General features: G+C 37.6%; 1 protein-coding gene across 2 annotated transcripts in view; it reads right to left on the bottom strand.

The window, feature by feature from the left end:
• Positions 1–20,844, bottom strand: part of ROS1 (ROS proto-oncogene 1, receptor tyrosine kinase) — a 115,070-nt gene that overhangs the window by 64,219 nt on the left and 30,007 nt on the right. For both annotated transcript variants that reach the window (XM_081250805.1, XM_081250804.1), the window contains exons 9-18: positions 20,685–20,761; positions 18,864–18,986; positions 18,514–18,698; positions 17,670–17,767; positions 13,797–14,293; positions 12,186–12,398; positions 11,323–11,433; positions 9,997–10,175; positions 7,951–8,142; positions 4,427–4,527 (exon numbers count right to left, since the gene is read on the bottom strand). In XM_081250805.1, coding sequence (XP_081106931.1) covers positions 4,427–4,527; positions 7,951–8,142; positions 9,997–10,175; positions 11,323–11,433; positions 12,186–12,398; positions 13,797–14,293; positions 17,670–17,767; positions 18,514–18,698; positions 18,864–18,986; positions 20,685–20,761 — 1,776 coding nt within the window. The remainder of the gene's footprint in view (positions 1–4,426; positions 4,528–7,950; positions 8,143–9,996; positions 10,176–11,322; positions 11,434–12,185; positions 12,399–13,796; positions 14,294–17,669; positions 17,768–18,513; positions 18,699–18,863; positions 18,987–20,684; positions 20,762–20,844) is intronic.

Here is a 20,844-nt window from a genome sequence, read left to right on the forward strand (position 1 = left end):
CTTTTAAAGTCTTTTTCTCAATGACAAGGAATTTTACAATGATTTTTATTTTAAAAATCTGCTTGGTTGTTTCTAAAATTACACCAGTTGTCTAGTTCTCACAATAACTATCTCAATGATTCTCAGTCTCTTGGAGTAGTTATTTCACTTTTTTTAAATGATTTCTCTAAATTTTTTTGAAGTGTTGACATTCCCCTCTTTAGAAAAGGATGGCACCTAAAATCAAAATAAATAAAAGTTTTGTTTTGAGAGTTTCATAATACTTCCTTGAGAACACTGAAACTACCTCCAAGGACCTGAGAGGTGTCAGCCTTATAAAGAAAAAGTATATTCCCTAGTACTATTCCCATGGTCCTTTTTCTCATAAAATAGTCTTTATTCATACCTACTCAGCTGTGAAGCCAACACCTGGTTTGCCTTTTGGCCTTTCACCCACTTGTCTAATTTTACACTTTGTCATTTCCACTTCTCATTAGAACTTTCCAGTAACCTTGGTGAGGTATATAAAACCTAATCCCATATGGAAAGAAGCTCACCAAGCAGGATGCACTTGGCCTGAGAAGGCTGGCCCTTCTGGACCACACACAGAGCTGCTGCAGCCTAGATCCTTGAATGTGTTCATGTTAGCCTTGCTCACAGGTCGTTTGTTCAGCATTCCCAAAACAGTCCCCAGGACAGAGATTTCCCTGCAGGGTGAGACTGGAGATCCTTAGTTGTCACTGGCTTGGATTGCCCCTCATTTCCAGCTGAAGACTCCTCTCCTGTAAATATCTCCTGGGCTGATCGGAAATCTCTTGCCATCTGGTGTTCATTGCAATTTCAGCACAACCTCCTCACTTACAGGAGATGAGTACCTCAAACCCTTCAGTCCTCAGCAACGGGTAGAGCTGGATTTAAATCAAAGCTCAACAAAAAAAATCATTAAAAGGTAAACCCTTCCATGAAGCATGAGCTGTGTATAGAGGTCAGCTGAGGTTACTCTACTGAGGGCCTACTCATTTATTCATTCATTCAGCAAATGTTGGGTGCCTAGCTCTGTGTTGGCCACTAGGAATACAGTGGTAAATAAGACAAATACAATCCCTGCCCTCATAAAATATACAGCCTAGCAGAATAGGCAGGTAATGAGCAAATAACTACACCATTGAATGGCACTGTAAAAGGAAAGGTAGAGTGGGCTCCTAAACAAGGAGACCTAATGGGGTCTGGTCAGAGAAAGCCACTCTTAGAGAATGATGTTTAAGCTGAGCCATGCAATCTGAACACAAAGTAACCAAGAGAACTGGGTTTGGGGACCATTTTAGGCAGAGGGAACAGCAGGGTGTAGGCTCCTTTGGAGCAATATACTCAGTCCTGACATGACTAAATATGCCTGAACTTTTATGACAGATGCATGCACCCTTTTCAACCTCCAAGACAGATATGTTGTTATAGATTATATATATGTGTTGGTAATAGATTCATTCTTTAATAAACCAAAGGGAATGGCTGTACATAGGAAAGGGAAGAGCAGTTTGAAAGGCGGCTTACAGTTGTCAAGTTCAGAATATGCTGAACGACAGCAGACAGCTAATCTCATCTCTACTCTGTGCTAGAACTACACTGTCCAGTAATGTAACCACTAGGCCACAGGTGACAACTGAGCCCTTGACATGTGGCTACTACAATTGAGGAGCTGAATTTTTATGTTATTTAATCTTAATTAATTTAGGTTAAAATTTTAAGCTAATATTTGATTTATATATTATGAATCACATGTATGATTTACTGGAAAACTTTAAAATATTTTGGAAAAACTTGGGTATGTAAATCAACTTTTTCAATTGTAAATTTTATAAAATGTAACTGCAGATCAAGTATTTCCTATGGAAACTTAGTGTGCAAAATGAGATGTGCAGTACATGTAAAATACACCCAAGCTATCCAAGAATTAATATGAAAAAGGAATACAAATAACTCATTAATAATTTACCTATATGCTTTTACTTTTTAAAATGAGGCAAGAAGGAAATTTACAATTATATATGTGGCTCACATTAGTTGTATTGGGCAGTGCTGATCTAGACTAGAGGTGAGGAACTTAAAATGCAGAAGAAGGAAGCTTGATTATACATTAGGAAAAAATGTCTGCTTGTAAGATGGCTCTGGAATCCCTGTCTTTATGTGCAGCTTTTTTTTCCCCCAGTGTGATAAAAAGGCAAGTCTTATGTGGAGGGCAAAAGTGCCTGTCCTTTGTGTAACCTTGTCAAGATCTGCTGCACTCCACTGGGCATGCAGACAAGGAAAATTATTAACCTTGAGATAAGGAAATGCATTTTTAAAGGAGAAACTTCCTTCCTCTATCTGGTAAATCCAATAATACTGATTTTTCTGGACACTTGAGGAGCTGGGCTCTCAACGCCAGCTAGCCTGTCCTCTGGAATGTACAGACAGGGAGAGTGAGCCATAATCCTTCAGGACACTGTCACTTTCAACACTGTCTATATCTCACAGACAGATTCTTTTGACAATCAGATCGCCAGTACCTTACATTTCTAGGGAAGGGAACAACCAGTTTTCTATGGTTCACAGTTGGGAAACGAACGAGAGCTGTATGTTATAGCTGATATGAAATAAATGATTAATCAGATTTGCTGTGTTTATGCTTGTATGCATTATAGGTTTATAAACATATACTCGTTTTTATAGTCTCTATGATTAAGAGTTTTTCCATAAACCAAAAAATATATATTTTTTAATCTAAAAGTAATTTTGACATTGTCTTCATAGAGCACGAATTCTTGGTCTTTGTAAGATTAGACTCTTTTGAAAATTTGATGAAATGAATGGATGCTCAATTTCCAAGCACTCACACACAACCTGAAGCCCTCCATGAACTCCCTAGGGGGTCCAAGAACCCAATATTAGAAATCTCTGCCCTAGAGCAGGACCTTTTGTTTTACTTTAACCTTTTCCTATGTCTCTAATTTACCATGTGACAATCGGCAAATTTATACACATCTGTGGTTTCAGTTTCTTCATCTAAGTAATAATATGACCTCTATATTCTCCCTTTAACTGCTGTTCTTTAATGAGTTTATGTCCTGTATTTTAATTTGAGATATGTTACTGTTTCCTTGAAGTTAAAAACTATTGGCTGTTTAAACTAAAAATAGTAATGAACATGGATTTTAGAGTGTAGATGAAAGTAAAATATATGACAACAAGAACCCAAAGAGTGAAGGGTAATAATTGGAAACATATCACCATAAAGTTTTAAAATCATTTATGAAGTAAGAATATTTTGAATATGACTGTGGTAAGTTGAAGATATTTAATGTTAAAAATGCATATTTTACTCTCTGAAACAACCTAAAGAAAATTATAAATACACATAATTAAAATGTCATGAGAGGAGATAAAATGGAATACCAAAAAAGTATTTTATTTACCCTCAAAAATGCAGAGAATTAGAACAGAGGAATGAACAGCCGATGAGACAAATGGAAGTCAAACACCAAGATGGTAGACTTAAATCCCAACATATCAATAATTATATTAAATGTAAATGAACCAAACACCCCAATTAAAAGGCAGAAATTGTCAGACTGCATAAAAAAGCAAAACCTTATATGCTATTTACAAGAGACACATTTTAAATGTAAAGACGAAGGGCTTCCCTGGTGGCGCAGTGGTTGGGAATCTGCCTACCAGTGCAGGGGATGTGGGTTCGTGCCCTGGTCCGGGAAGATCCCACATGCCCGGAGCGGCTGGGCCTGTGAGCCATGGCCACTGAGCCTGTGCGTCCGGAGCCTGTGCTCCGCAACGGGAGAGGCCACAACAGTGAGAGGCCCGCGTACCACAAAAAAAAAAAAAAAAAAAAAACACAAATAAATGTAAAGACGAAAATTGAAAGTAAAGAGATATAAAGAGCTGTACCATGCAAACACTAAGCATAAGAAGGCTGCTATGACTTTCCTAATACTATCAGACAAAATAGTCTTTAAGATGAAGAGTATTACCATAGATGAATGAGGATATTTTATAGTAATAAAAGGAAATACAATATAATCAAGTATATAGATAACAATACTAAATACAAAGCATGCAGATACATCAACTAAAGAGTTATAGGCAAATCTATAATCATAGTTGGAGACTATATTAAGAAGGAGAAAAACCCATCCACCCATTTCCTGGGCTCTTGAGGGGCATTCTCCTCAGTGCCTCTACAGGACTCTCTTTACACCTTATCACAGTATTCACCATATCCTACAGTAATTAGTTATTTACAAACTTACCTTTCCTTACAAGCACAATGCCTGAAACACAGTGGAAAATTAGTAAATGTTTATTGGAAGAATAAATGAATTCTCATGCATTATCATTTATAACTGAGGAGCAAGTTGTTCTCTATTCTCAACCAATTGCCTTCTGTCTTACTTACCTCTGACCCCTAAGAACAGCTGTGTACAGGTGAATACACTGACTGTCTTGAACCAACCAATACAGGATCCCATCACTAAGGTCTAAAGTGAGAGCAATTACCTAAATAGAAAATATGGAAAGAAAACAAATCAAATACATGTTTAAGGATACCTTGGTGATTATGTCACACTTAAGCTACAGATTTCTCTTTAACATCCTCTTTGGAATAATAAACTCAGTGATTTTTGCCTTTCACTGAATATAAATATTATATGAGTATGTCTATTACTATGTGATTTTGATATAAGCACTGGTTTCCTAAAAATCCCCAAATGGCAAGAAGTATTCACTTCTATATACTTATCTCTAGTGGTTCTCAAAGTTTGATTCTTGGACCAGCAACATCAGCATCATCTGGGAACTTGTTACAAATACAAATTTTCAACCACACTCCAGGTCCTACTGAATGAGGGACTTTGAGCCACTGTGTAAAGCCTTGTCTAAAGCTAGCCATAACTTTGGATTCTTCAGCCACATAAGCCAGTGAATTTGATCGTTGTTTAAATCAGTTGTTCTCAATTGCTACACATTAGAATTACCTGTGAAATTCTTTAAATATCTCAATTCCCAGTCTGCATCCTGTTAAATTTTGATCTCAGGAGATGGTACCCAGTCTCCAGTATTTCTTCATATTCCCCAGGTAATTCCAATGTGTCTCCAAGTTTGAGAACCAGTGGTTCAAACCATTTAAAATTATATCTCCTGTTAATTACAACCAAAAACATCCTGGTATTTTTCTAAAATATAACACAAACAGGGTTTTTATGTGATATAATTGGATAGAGTCATGTATATATAAAGTCCTATTTCCAGCTGACATCTTACAACCACTTCTTACTACTCTGTCTTCTTTTTACAATCTATGTCTTAATTTTACATCCAGTTGACTATGTGAGGCCTGAGGGAAGACTGTTTCTCCTATGAAATAAGGTGCATGAGATAGAAGTTACAATCCAAAGGACCTTTTTCGCTTTCTTTGGCTTTATAGGTATTTTTCAAATGAATTGAGATTGCTAAGAGTCTGACCTCAGAATATCAGAGTCTTTCTATAGCAGACCTAGAGGCTGAGAGGTATCAGATAGGATCAAAGTTGATGACTGTATCTTTAGCAAGATACAACAGCATATAAACAAAAAGGTGAGCCAGTGAAAAATGTAAAAAGAATACAATAAAGTATCCAACAACTAAAAATACTTGCTGGCAGGTTACCCAAGGCTTGCTACAAAGAAATAATCTCAAGACCCGTGGCTTCAAGAACCTTCAGTAGTCATGTAAATCACAGCCTTCAATCTTCAAGAAAACTCAACCTACTCCTTTCCCAAAAGGTAGAAAACTATTCTAGCAATTCCTAGCCTTTCGGGAGTTGAATTATGTCCTTTCTTCAGGCTAAAAGAGATTTATTGATAATTTTTCCAGTTAAAGTGAAACGAGGTTAATATTGTTTGGTTATCTATAATGAGATGTACTAGAGTTTTCTAAATTACAGATTAACTCCATTTTATCTCTTAAAAAAGAGATTCTACAACTCCCTTTGCTGGAATACAACAAAGTGTTCAAGCTATAAGTGAAATTCAGGTGTTGGATCATTACCCCATTCCTTTACACCAGCCATTTGGGCCCATATTTAAGCAGTGTCAGAGGGTGTTCCATAAATCTTTGGTAACCATTGTTATGTCTAGTAACTCCCATACCTAGGAAATAATCCCTTTGATCTAAACAAAAACCTTAAAGTTTAATCCTCTGGTAAAATGTACTATATACTATGAGCCTGACACATCAGATGTGGCAAAAAGTATCTTTTCACTTTAAACGAATATCTCATTTCATTCTCCCTTTTCATCACACAAATGAGTCTTTCTATAAATGATTGGCTAACTATTTTATTACACTATTGATTGCAAAGTATCTTATACTCCGTGATAAATCTATGAGTAACACAGAAAGGAATGACAGTGAGATGGAGCACTTTGCTCAGTGCAAAACATATTACCTTCAAAACACCTACTAGCATTAATGGAGGCAGATGAATAAAACAAGCCACGGAATCAGAACACAGATTTGCACAAGTAGCAACAACATTAGCCAGCCTGTGAGAGTATTTGGAGTGGATTTTAAAGGAAAGTGTATTTCCCCAAACATGCTGAGAAATTTAATGATTCACTCATTTACAGAAAAGTCCCCAGGGCCACTACCGAGCTATCCTGAGTAGAAAAATCTCAAACAACAAGATCAGGACAGCAGGGAGATTACTGACAAAGTCTCAGGGATGAATAGGTAGTTACTCCTGATATACTGTTACCTTTAATATGCTTTTACACAGAAAAAGTTTTTCCCCTAACATTTTTTATTGAGACATAAAAAATATACTTTCTTTGTATTCAGACTCAAGTGGCTCTAAAATAGAATTAAGGGATTATTTCATTATTTGACAGGAATAATTAATCTCTGGATATGGTGTGTACATTTCTATTTCTTTTAAATATCTGTGTTATAATCTGTAGGTGTCAATCTTAGGAATTATAACTGATACATCCTATGGAATTGAGGATCAGTGACTCAACAATTTGTTTGTTTGTCTATAAATGATCTGATACATCTGTATTATCTCTACTGACAACAAAAAAGGCTTTAAAAAAATAAGAAAATTTTAAGAAATATCCTAGATAGAAATAGTATAAATGATATATTTCTTCTTCATGCTTTTCTGTAATTTCTAAATTTTCTACAGTAGACATATATTATTATGATGATCAGAAAAAACAAAATTCAGAAATTTAGATGGGTTGCTAGAGGGTAGCTAAACAGGATCAAGAAAAATAGGTATTGCTTCTAGAAGTTGAGGAAGTAAAAATATCATTTGTTTTAGAACCATTTCTATATCAGGGTATTTTTTAGATTGAGTTACAAAATACAATCTTAACTATTGAGTGGTTACCATGTGCCTGGAACTATTCTCACTACTTCCCATGAATTATCTCATTTAATCTTCACAACAACCCTAAGAGGTAGGACAATTGTTAATATTCCCATTTTTCAGATAATGAAACAGACACAGAGAAGTCAACTTTCCTAGGAGGTACACAGTTTTTAGAGCAGTCAGTACAAGAAATTGATTGAAAATAATAAAACACCTAATCATCACCCAAGAAGAAGCTCTAAAATATCCAAAGAATTCCTAAAGACTATGAAAACAGATGGAAATTAAAATGCTCTTAAAGTGTGAGTCCATTCAAGATAAAGCAAACTATAAAAATCTCCATATTACATTCTAATTTATTTAATCAATTATGACAATCAATAAGACTTAGAGAAAGTTTGGTTATACCAAGATCTAACCATAACAGTATTTCTTTTCAGATTCTACCTGAACAACTCACAATAAGCAGAAACAGTATTATCATAACTATAAAACAGTACTATCATAACTATAAAACAGCATTATTTAGTACTATTAAATGATCAGATCTTATTTTTAATTTTCACCTTTTTCCCAGAAAACCAAGGCTGTGCCTGTAGTATAAGAGAACTTTCCCCATTTAGCCTGGTACTTTCAACTGAATACAGTGTGGTCCAATAGAGATAACCGCCAACTGAGTCCACCACCATGTCATTCACCAACAACTTCACGTGAGTCACAATGTCTGTGTGTCCTGTCAACAGAGACTGCCTTTGTATCTATAAAACATAATCATGTCAGTTAGTGATTTTCAAATGGCATCATGATTTCTGAATTGTTTATTGCAATTGTTAGTAAATTACTGCATTCATACATTCATTTGTTCAACCACAAGTATTTATTGGCACTCTGTGCTGCGTAGTGTGTCTAGCCTTGGAAACATAACAGTTAGAAGTTATAAGAAAGTTAGAGGTTATAAGGAAGTTTACTCCTTTTCATGCCTCTAAAGAGAAAGGAGATACATTTATTTTGAGTTAAAATACTTGCCCTTCCTAATCATACATCCAATCAACACATAAAAATGTATTTGATTAGGGTCCCAAAGAAGATGTATCCTCCTGATAAATGGTGATGTCTCTCTCCTTGCTCCTGTCAGTATATCTCCATAATATTGATTACTATTATTATTGAGTACCTATTATGTGCCAGGCACTGTACTTCTTTTTTTTCAATCTTTAAAATATTAGCCCTCACATTAAGCCTGTAAAGGATTTCTATTTCCTACTTTTTCACAAGTAAACTGGGTTCAAAGAAGTTAAGTAATTTTTCAAGGAGTTGAACTGTTTTATAAAAGACAGAGCAAATACTTGAAACCAGCTTTTATCCCACTCTTCCACTTCCTCCTTCAAAACTATTTCCAAACTAACCCATTTTGGGTTAGTTTGATTAACCCCAGTCAGCTCCATTCTGCCTACAAGTCATTGGCACTTATGAATTCAGACCATACCATATTGCTTTGCTTCTAAATACATTGTTTTGTATGCTTCTTCTATTCATGAATGTATTTTTATGTCATGAAAAGAGCAGGGGCAAGTAGTGATGGTTGCACAATACTGAACATACTAAAAACCACTGCATTTTATACAATCAAAGGGTGAGTTTTATGTTACATGAATTATATCTCAACAAAGCTGATATATTTTTTTAACAGAGCAGAGGCATGTCATCTATTTTCTTCATATTCTCTACTATGCCTATTCTCAAGACTCTAAACTATTGGTAAAAGATAATGAGTAAATAAATGAATGGACACCTGCCTTCCTGATTAGAAAACAATTTCCATACCATATTTCTTCATCTGTTAGACCAGTGTTCTCATCAGCAACCATCTTTTTCTTCAGTGTGCACAATGCGCAGGATGTCTTCATCTTGCCCCCAAATCCACTCTCCACCCTCCTCTGGTGCCCCCTGAGCCTGGTATCAATGGACTACATCAACCTAGCTCTGTTGTTCTCTGGCTTCCAGAGAGTTTCAGCCAATGGAAGCAATGGCAGAAGATCAGATGCCAGAAGAAAAGAGGGATAGGGGTACATATGTACCCCCGTATCACTCCTTGCTAGACCATACATTTTGACAGTGGCTGGTTTTCATGTCAGCAGCTCTCCTAAAGCTACAGCCCTCACCATTCTTTCCCTTCTTTCCCTTGCCCTTTCTGCCTGGTGGCAGTAATATCCTCCCACACTTGCTAGCCCAGGGCATGCTTCACCATCCTTTGTTCATTTTCCTTAGCCCTGTAGATACCTTTGAAAATAGTCCCCTCACTTAGTTTCTTTTAATCATGCCTTTGGAGTGTGCCATCTTCCCTAGGACACTAACCCACTGGTGAACATTTTAATATATTTATTTTAAGATATTATTGAAAATATGTGACTATACACCACATAGTGATATAAAATTCCCTTTATACCTAAATATGTTTTAATTAAAAAGTGATTAGGCTTAGAGACAAATACTAAGTAAATATTAGCATAGGTGGTACACAAGTATGAAAAAAATCATGAAAATTACATTCCAGTCACCGAAATGGGTAGGCATTGTTCGAGAGCATCCAGAATGCCAGGCCTTCTACTTACCACGTATGTCTTTCCAGCCCAGTAGAGAAAGTGACCCAGCCACTCAAAAGCTAACACCCCTGCTCCTGCAATGTTGGGTATGTGATAATTCTCTGAGATGTCTGTCCCATTCAGCAGCCACACATAGACATCACCTTTCATGTCGCTGTAGTAGAGGCTGTTGTTATACCAATCCATGTCTCAAAACAAAGTGAATTGGTAGCAGTTATTTTTTCATACATGCTGGTGTAAACATGGCAAGTCAACAAGTCATACATGCACCTCAACATAACATTAAAGCATATACTAACATAGGTACTCACTAGAACTTCAAGGATCTGTCAAGAATGTTATCCCAAAATCTTAACCCCTGGGACTAGAGAGAGGAACTAATAGTCATTGAGTGTCTCCTCTTTGCCTGACATTGTCTTGGGCACTTTTACCTATTTCACTCAACTCTTGAAACAAAGCTATGAAGTAGAAATCATCCCCATTTTTTTTATTTTTTTATTTTTATTTTTGGCTGTGCTGCGAGGATTGCGAGATCTCAGTTCCTCAACCAAGGATTAAAGCCGGGCCATGGCAATGAAAGCCCAGACCCCTAACCGTTAGGCCACCAGGGAACTCCCCATCCCCATTTTTGACATGGCGAACCCAAGACTCCGTGAAATTATCTATTCTGCCCGAGGTCTCACAGATGAAAAGAGGAGGAGCCCAGATTCAAGTCAACTTCAAAGCATCATTCTTTCTATTAGTACCACACTGCCTCCTAAGTCCAACTCATTTTGGTCAGAAATGCTGTGGTTACTTTTAATAGCCAAACAAAGAGATCTAATAATTAGATAATTATAGAAGATGCCATTAAATAATAAATAAATAATAATAAATTATAGAAGATGTCATTAAAGTAAGATACCATTACTTAATCTTCTTTGTCATGAAATTCTTTCTTATACTTGATTTAGAACTTCACATAGCTGTTCTGTGCTCCAGTCTTATAGCAAACTCATAATAAATTACTTAACTATAGCTGTCTTCATGGAACAAGTTAGGCTGTTACTGTGAGACAACATTGAGAAATTAAAATACATGAGAAGTATATCAAAGCCTTCCTGAAATGGGCATAAATCATTAAATAACTACATTTTGTGGAGTAGTGAATGGCCCTCCTCCTTGAGAACAGACATTTTCTTAATAGTGTCATTGGCAGTATAGTTCAGTCAATATTTTTTCCTTTCATTATTGACCTAATACTAAAATACTCAATCCTTTTGATTGGTTGAATATCTCAGGAAGTCTTACAAGTAGAAACCTGCCATCCAAGTGTACAGGGGACTTGGTGTTTACCTGATACATTTCCCATATCAGAGGATAGGAATTCTCCTGGGCCAAAGCTATTTAATGGTTTACTCCAAAGCCCGTCTTCTTTCACAGCCATGATAAATGGTGGCTCTGCAGCTGTTTGGTTTTAAAAAAAAAAAATTGAAAGAAATATCACAGAAAACACACTTTTTTTAGGTACACATTTATACCTTAGATTTCCTTCATAAAGTCAATCAGCATTTTGAAAAATACTCTGGAATAATATGAGTAATTGTATCTGCTTAAAAGAATTATCTATCATATTAAACATACTTTCTGATTTTTGTGGAAATAGTTGTAATTGAATGTGAAGAGAAATGTGTAGTGATGTTGCCTCTATAGCAATGTAACGGTCATGGCAGATTTTTTTTTTTTTTTTTTTTTTTGTGCTTTAGCTATTGGTGGCCATGGTCCTATTCAGAGCACCCAGAAGCGATTGCGATAACAACAATAGTATAAATGGGTCAGTTATCTTTCCATTTTTTTTTCAACCAAGAGGATAGAATTCAACATAATTCACAGCCCCTCAGCTTCTCTCGCCAAGAGCTTCAGAGTTCAAGGAGTGCTACTACTTAATAAACCATGAGAAAGGAGAAAACCATGAAGAAGAAGAGAATTATATTGTTTGTTAAAAAATATCTTGGACAGTTTAAAATAGCAGGTTAGAAACATAAATATCACACAATGCTTTATTTGCTTTCCTAATCTCAGATAATAAACACATCCTCAAGGGGTCAACGCACACTCATTCTAATTTTTTTACCACATTGAAGGTGAGAAATTTTAAAGGACATAGGGAGAAAGGCTTTTTGTCAGAATCATTCCCTAAATCAAGAATATTTTCTCACCTGGTACCAGGGTAGTTCCCACTGAGGGCTCTGACCAAGGGCCTGGCCCCTTGGGAGAACTTGCTCTCACAAAAACCTTGTATTTCGTAGCACTCTGAAGGTCGTGTACATTAAGGATGGTTCCACTTACATTAGAGAACACGTGAGTGGTTTCAGGAAAGTCTTGGGTTGATACTTTCACCTCATAAGTCCAGTTCTGCCAGGCGGAAGGACCTAATTGGAAGAGTTAAACAATATTACTGACGAGGATGACATCAGCAAGGGCAAACAAAGGACTGTCAGTAAATTTATCTACAGCTTCACCTTGAGTGAAAGGATAATTGAGCCTGTTACCCCATAATCACCAGGGTTAACTTGGTGACATGACTAGGGCAGTGGTCATCCCACCCACTCATTTTGTTCCATCAAAGGAGACATCATGCCCAACAAATCAGAGGCCACTGTTCCCCTGTCAGTGCTGTATGATTGGCTGCATAGAACTGTCGGAGGGGTTTTCTATACAAGCTCCTAATAAACAAATGCTTAATGATGAATCTCTAATACAATTCCCAGTGTTGGTAGAGCATCTCCCTTCTAGAAGCCCAAACAATACAAAAGAATTTTTTTTTTTGCTAATTCATTTTCAGCCATCTTTGTCATATACAGCAAACAGGCATAATTAACTTAGTCTTAAAGTAAAAAATAGCCAATGTTTGCTAGGTACTCTAGGGGACCAGGGGTTGGCAAATGGCAGCCCACAGGCCAAATCTGGCCTACTGCCTGTTTTTGTAAATAAAGTTGTACTGGAACACAGCCACAGCTATACATTTATATTTTATCTATGGCTGTTTACACACCACAAGGACAGAGTTGAGTCACTATGCCAGAAGCCACATGACCCACAAAGCTGAAAATATTTACTATCTGGTCCTTCCTTTATAGAAAAAAATTGCCAACAGCTGTGCTAGACACTGTTCTATGTGTTCTACCTATGAATCTTAATTTGGTCTGTATGACAATCCCATAGAAATATATAATTAATATTTTTATTCCAGTAGTGGAAATATGCATGAAGTGGTTAAGTAACTTGCTCAAGTCATTCTGCTAAAAAAGGGCAAGACCAGCCTTTGAATCCATGCAGGCTGGCTCCAGAGCCCACCTGCATACCCACCACACATGCTGCCTCTCCAGAGATGAAAATTCAAGTCCAGAGAGTTTTAGGCTCAAATTCATGCAAGATCTCCCTGGATACATAATCTCAACCCAAGTGCTCCATCCCCCTGGCTAATGCATTCCCTCAGACTAGAATGTCAGTGCCTGACTCCAAGGAGACACTCAATAAATGCTCCAACCATTCTGTTGGGACATATATGATAAAATATAGAGATTCTCTTAATGCAAAACTGATAAATGTAGAACAAATGTATAAACACGTGTGTGTGTGTGTGTGTGTGTGTGTGTGTGTGTGTGTGTGTGTGAAAGAGAGAGAGAGAGAGAGCACTAAGTAGTGCTTTGGGTTGATAACTAAATAATCACATATGGGCTCTCAAAGTTGAGTCGCCATCTCAAGCCATTCAAACTTTCCTCTCCTTCCAGTAAGGCTAGTCTCCAGGCTGGGGACAGGGCACTCACTGGCTCCAATGGCGAGCACAGGGGGCTTCCACTGAACCAGGGCCTGGTGTGAGCCGAACAGCACTGAGAGCCGCCGTGGGCAGCCCGGCAGCGGGTGTGGCTGGGTGTACAAGCCAAAGATGACCAAGTTGCCAAACCCAAATTCTTCTATGTGACTCAGGTCACATCCCACGATGAACTCATTAAAAGACAGAGAATCCTTTTGGAAAACAGCCTTGCCATCTGTGACCAGGAAGTCGTTGTTTTCACAAGCAAAGCTCTTCACATCAGTAAACGGGACATGAGGTAGGACAAGGTAGGATGCGGAGCCATCCAGAAAGGTTGACATGAAGACTTGGGCGGTGTCATTGAAGTAAATGATTCGCTTGGACCGTGGCTTGATTGCAAAGTCCTTTAATGTGCCACTCTGCACAATACGCACAACTTCCGAGTCCCGACCAGAAGCCACAGGGAGATCGACTCTATAAATGCCGTCTCTCAGAAGATAAAAGACATACCTGACACAGGAGCAAAAGAAGCCTGGTGTGATTCAGTGCAAGGGTGAAGGAGCAACAATGTCTCAGCCCATTGTTTTATCCTGTTGGGCAATTAGAACCAGATATCTCCAGAGTGGATAAGTACAGGGTTTTCCAAGGTGCAAACTAGTAAAGGTATTTATTAAAGATATGCTCTAGTCATTTAAGTTAGAAGTTGGAACACTGGAAAATTTCAGCCTCCCTTATAATGCATAATCTCCTAATTATTAAATGTGACTTTTTATTTTTATTTTTTTTTTATTTTTTTATTTATTTTTTCTTTTTGCGGTATGCGGGCCTCTCACTGTCGTGGCCTCTCCCGTTGCGGAGCACAGGCTCCGGACGCGCAGGCCCAGCGGCCATGGCTCACGGGCCCAGCCGCTCCGCGGCATATGGGATCCTCCCAGACCGGGGCACGAACCCGTATCCCCTGCATCCGCAGGCGGACTCTCAACCACTGCGCCACCAGGGAGGCCCCTAAATGTGACTTTTTACGGAATCAGAATTTAAGAACAGCAAGGGTCTTTAAAGGTTTTCTAATAAAATCTACTCTTAAAGGAAAGCATATTATATAAAAATTACATGACCGAACATGTTATTTATTATGAAACATCTCCAATATACACAAATTCTTAGTCTAATTCTGTCGATAAATATTGCCATGCATTGTGAATTACAAAATGGAAGAAAGCAAAAACATTTAAGCAATTTTTTTAAACTGGACGGTTATTATTTTACACAGTTATCTAGCAGTACTGCTCTGCATTTGTAGTGGACTAAGCTTTTTTGTTTAATATTCACAATTGAGTGGGACAGTAGGGCTACCATTTTACAAAATCATGAAGAAATACCCCACAATTGAGCAACACAGCTGGGAAGGACCACCCCACAATTAGGAGAAAGGAGCCAGTGGAAGAAGTTTGATAAAACACCTAATTTGGAGCCAAATATCATGGTAATGATACAGGTTGATTTTGAATAATGAAAGAGAAAACACTGCCAAAATATTTCATTGATAAATCAAATTCATAAATACAGTTTTAAAACATAAAACTATTAATTCGCATGTAGCTAATCTAGAATTTGTGATCATGGAGAAAGACGTTAACACACGTATATGTTTGCTTAGTAAATCTTTCTTATCAAGAGCCCATGCCGTGGGTTGGCAGGATTCCAACCTATCATCACCGCTGTCAAATCATTTTGCTTGTCCTGTTCAGTCCCGCTTTTATTCTCCTTGATGACTATTCCAAATCTTTACCAACATGCTCGAGACTCCTGTGCCCGAATAACATTCTGTGATGTAAACTTCATGCTGAGATATCAACCTATGTTCTTTTTCTTAAGAGAACATTGTGGCAGGCAAAGAGCAGAAATAACTTGGCTCTTAACTTCCTCTTTTGTTTCCCAAATTCAAAATTGTTAAGGGACTTTGAAGGGATTTCAGAAGATTACAGTTCTTTTACTGAAGCAGGGAAGAGGGCAGGTCTTTAACCCTCACTGTCACTTTGGAGGGGAAAGAAAACGAGAAGAAAGGTGAGGAGAGCTGGGTGTGGGGGGAGGAGGACGGAGGTGAGAGAGAGAAGCAGCAGGGATGGGGGGAGAGGGAAGAGTTTTATAATAAGTACAAACTCAGTGAGTGAATAATTCAGTGGTGCAAGATAACAGCATAATGGTAACCTTTTTTAATCAGAAGAATAAACTATTCATCTGTCTGAAATTCTTCAGGAATACTACATACAAAGGGTTGCTAAAAGTTTTGATTTTTACAGAAACTCTGTCATTGTATAAGGAGATGATTAGAAGACAGGCCCTGGAGCAGGAAGTCAAATACTGATTCCAGCGCAAAACAGCTGATGGTCTTGGGCGGTTGATAAATCAACTTGTGCTATGCTTTCCTGTCTTTAAAACTGGGATAATAAAAGTACTACCCCATATGGCTGAACAAGAATTAAATGAATTATTGGAAGTAATGCGCTTAGAGGCACATATTAAGTGCCTGATAACTATTATTGAATAATTATTATAATTTCTAGTCATATTTCAAAATCTAAGCACAAATCAGTTTTATCCTAATGGAAAAAAGAGCCACCAAAGACCTCTTTGAGATGTATTTTGAGTGACTGATTTAGTGAGTGAAGTTCATTATCCTCAGAATGAGTCATTTTGTGTAACTGCCAGCAACAAAGTTCATATCATAGGATCTTAGACTTTTACAAATGAGGAAAATAAGATCCAAAGAGTCCAAAGGATTTGTCCTACATCACAGGGTTTTAAAAAAAAGAAAAAGAAAAAATCCTGTAATTCAGTAATTCACTCAAGCTTAAAACATTAAAATAAATATCTGGTAAATGATGAAAGAATATGAATAGAAAATCTTGATTTTAAATCAATAATGAGTAAGAAAGTCAATTTGTGAAAGATAAAAAGTGCTATGGGCTATATTTTTTTTCACTCAAAATGAAAACAACTTTATCCCTACAGGAAAGAAAAATGTTTAGTCTTACAAACGTTGGCCTTGCTTATTGGTTACTAACCTGTAATTATCTGATTACATTTAAGAAATAATAACCCCAAAATAACTTCCTATGTTTTCATCCTTCACATTTGAGCACGTGGAGATCATGTAATACCTTCACAGTGAATAACTCATTTCATCCTCAAAATACCCCAACTGAGTATTATTGTCTTCCCCGTATGGAAGGATAAAGCAAAGGTCATAGACACGAAGTTACTTTCTTGAAGTCCTACTACAATTTAGCATCACAACTGAGCTAAAATGTGTCCATTTCATTTGTGGCAGGGGGAAACCTAGTGATTTGTAATGGCAAATTTTAACTTGTTATTAGCTATCAATTTCTGTTTCCTAAAGTGGATGGTAGCAGTGTTCTTTCTAAACCAGCCTCCTGATAGATGTGAGAACCAGACCAGAAAAATAAACAGGTACTGAATTGCTCAGCAAGAGAAAATGGTGCAATGAAAAGAGGAAAGAGAGTCAGGAAGGGCTTCTCATGGGGAGCATTGAGGGGGAATAAGACCCCGAGTCATGCATAAAATAGTGACATACCCAAGACGAGAACCCAGGCCCCAGAGTCCCAGACAAGAAGTCTTTCCCATAAGCCCATATTTTACTGTGAAGGAGAAAGGAAAAACTACTTACCTAGAGAAGTTGTGGATCAAGTTTGAATGAAATTTCCTCTTGGCTCTATAAGAATGAAAAAACTTTGCCTGGATTTAATTAAATGTGAAATCAGATACATAGATTGGCTCATCTGGTACTAGAATGTTATTAGCAAGCAAGTTTCCCCAAGATTCTTGCCAAAGGAAGAGAATTCACATTTACAAGGCTAACACTCACCCATTGTATGAATCAGCCACAATTTTTTGAGGTGCAATAATTGAGGGAGGAGTAACTTCCTCAATGTTTGAGCAGTTTTCTAAATCACAGACCCATACCTAGAGAAGAGTACATCAGTAAAATTAGTGTCTATTCAATTTGGCCAACAAGTATTTCTTGAGCAACTGTTCTGTGTTTAGAATTTCACTAGTCACAGAGCACTTTTAGAAAACATAAAAAAGTTCTTAAAAGACAGTGTTATATCCTATATCCTAACGAGTTTATATCCTCTTGGTATCCGTGAAATACAAGTACGTATTTTCCTGGCTTACAGAAGCACTCAACTATTTTTATTAATATTTAAGCTGTTTCCAAGCTTAGGGGCTTCCAGCCATAGTGACTGTGACCAGCCTGTCCCTTTAAAAGAAGGAAACTTGAAACACAGCAAACTGTGTCTTCTCAAAGATTTGGTAATACAATATTTTCAGAGACCTACTAAAGTTACCCATGGTTATTATACAACTTACAATGCTTGCAGCTGATTTTGATCATGATTGGCAGTTTTATCTAGTGATAATTCAGGTACCACCACTGTCTTATGGAAGATGAATTATCATTAGTATAAACTCATAGCTCTGAAAAATCACAATAAAGATGATTTAATGGTAGGCCAGGACTAGTACTAGGTAAAGTCTAGACCCTCCTATAGGCTAGATCTATGGTTTGTTGCTAACCCAGTGTCTAAAACATAGTAAACACTCAGTAACTAATTACTGAATGAAAGAATTATGTTTATTTGTAAATATACCAAGATATGCATTAGAGTATCAATATGAAGTTGTTTACTTTAAATTCTCAGACTAACCAGTTGATCCATGATGAAGTACATTCTCTGATAAAGCCAGTCTATGGAGATGGAAGAAATTAATCCTGAACCACTGTAAAAAATTCTTAGGTCAGACACATCAGACATGTTGGCAGTTCCCTTCACCCATATGAGAGTTCCTTCAGAGAAATAAACAACTTGCTGGTGGACATTAACTGATATTCCTGGAAGAGCCATGCAAATACATGTGTGTTATTAGGTAACAACCAGACAAAACACTTCCATGAAAGAGAATTTACTTCTTTAATCCTTAATAAAGGGATTAAAACTGAAGTCAACCTGGATCTTTCTTTTCACACTAAGGAAACATTTTTCTCTATTACACTGACCTGTAATATTACGGTGTGTAGCACCTGACTGAAGGCAATGTGCTTCATCTACTAAATGTTTTAAAGATCTCTTTCGTAGAGAAGTTTTCCTGGATAAAAAGAGCCACTGTTCCTCTTCTTGAACTAAAACAACAACACAGTTTCTAGACAGACAGACCAATCATATGCACATTGACACAAAAAAGATCAAATCCACCCTTCAAAACGAGGGGACTAGCACGTGAAAGAGGCTGGTCAGATTTTCTCTGAAGGCACTGGGGTATTTCAACTGTGGTATAAATGACATTCTGTGATTGGGATGAGAAGTACAGTGTCAGTCAAGTAGGATTTCTGGGTATGTGCCCCTAAATGCCCTCAAAATAACATCACATGCGGTATCACTGTTCTCAACAGCCTTGCCCAAATAGGAGCTTGGCTTATCCTCCACCATAGGAATCTGACTGCTTGGTGGAGGTGGTCCAGCCCAGACTGGAGCGGGTTGTTGCATAACACACACATATGGACAAACTTTGGTTGTCTCTGTTTTGTCTTTAATTATCTCCCTTTGAGGCAGGAGAAAGTTCTGTAGTAATGAAATGGGAGGACTACAGAACTCTGTTTGACATCCTGTTCAACCAGAGACTGATGAAGCGTGCACTGATGAACACTTTTAGTGTAATTAATAAATGTTCTGCAATAATCACGGTAACAACAACCTTAAGCCTTCTCTATATTTAACTCGCCCTTTGGATGCTTCTTGCATAACAAAATTACCTCTCCTTTCCTAGAGTGTAGTAACAGCCCCAAAAAATAAACTAAAGGCTGGTGATAGATGACATTCACTACCCACTGGCATAGGCCTGTGCAGATTAGAGGAAGGGGCAGTCAAGGCAGCAAATGGGGCTCCCATGAAAACAGAGAGCAGACTCCTAGAATTCTGAATCTTTGTGTGTTATTCCAAAGTCTTTTTTTTTTTTTTTTTTTTTTTTTTTGCGGTACGTGGGCCTCTCACTGTTGCGGCCTCTCCCATTGCGGAGCACAGGCTCCGGACGCGCAGGCTCAGCGGCCATGGCTCACGGGCCCAGCTGCTCTGCGGCATGTGGGATCTTCCCGGACTGGGACACGAACCCATGTCCCCTGCATTGGCAGGCGGACTCTCAACCACTGCGCCACCAGGGAAGCCCCCAAAGTCTTTTAACTCGCTTCCCCAAAATATTTCCAGTGCTTCTTAGAGAGCATTTTCTTTTATTATTTTGCTCACGTGGGCATCATGCAGAAAGTATTCAATCTCTCAAGTCAATTGTTAAAATGCTGAAGTGAAAAAAAAATGGTACTTGCAAAATAATAACAGAAGCTAATTTGGTAGACTGAATATTCAGAATGGTAAAATGTAACTTATTAAGTTTAGATATATTTAAAAACCTTAAGGAAACTGGAAGAAAAAGATATCTGATCTGTGTTAAATAATAATACATAATACAAGGTGGAGGTTAGGGCAGAAACAATATATGTATCCCCTAAGTGTGTAAATGAGAGTCATAATCACTAGTGACTTTAACTGAAACCAAGGGTTTGCTTGAAGCCAGTTTTTTAATCCCTAATTTTTTTTTTAATTTTTAAATTCCAACGTGGAAACTTTCGATCAAACAGCTTACTCCTATTTGTCAAATACTGGGACTCATTTAAAATTGAAAACTTACCAAGTATTCAGAAGACAGTGTCCATTTGCGCAGAACAGTAGGGTCTTGGGGAGCACCAGATGACCCAGGACCTCTAAGATCTGAACCCACCCTTGCCACCCCCTCAGTTCCGTGTAACAGGAGGCGCCTCCCCAGTCTCTACCTGCTGGGGATGAAGTGGTAATACTAGATTCTGCTTCCGGCCCCTCACCAACTTCATTTACTGCTGCAACAGAAAACCTATTCCAAAAACAATTTGGAGAGATGTATTTTACATGGCATGGTGTGAACATGAGATAAAAATAGAAGGCGCAATAACATTT

The sequence above is a fragment of the Mesoplodon bidens genome (genome assembly GCF_964165515.1).
Source record: "Mesoplodon bidens genome assembly, chromosome: 12".
Lineage (NCBI taxonomy): Eukaryota > Metazoa > Chordata > Mammalia > Artiodactyla > Ziphiidae > Mesoplodon > Mesoplodon bidens.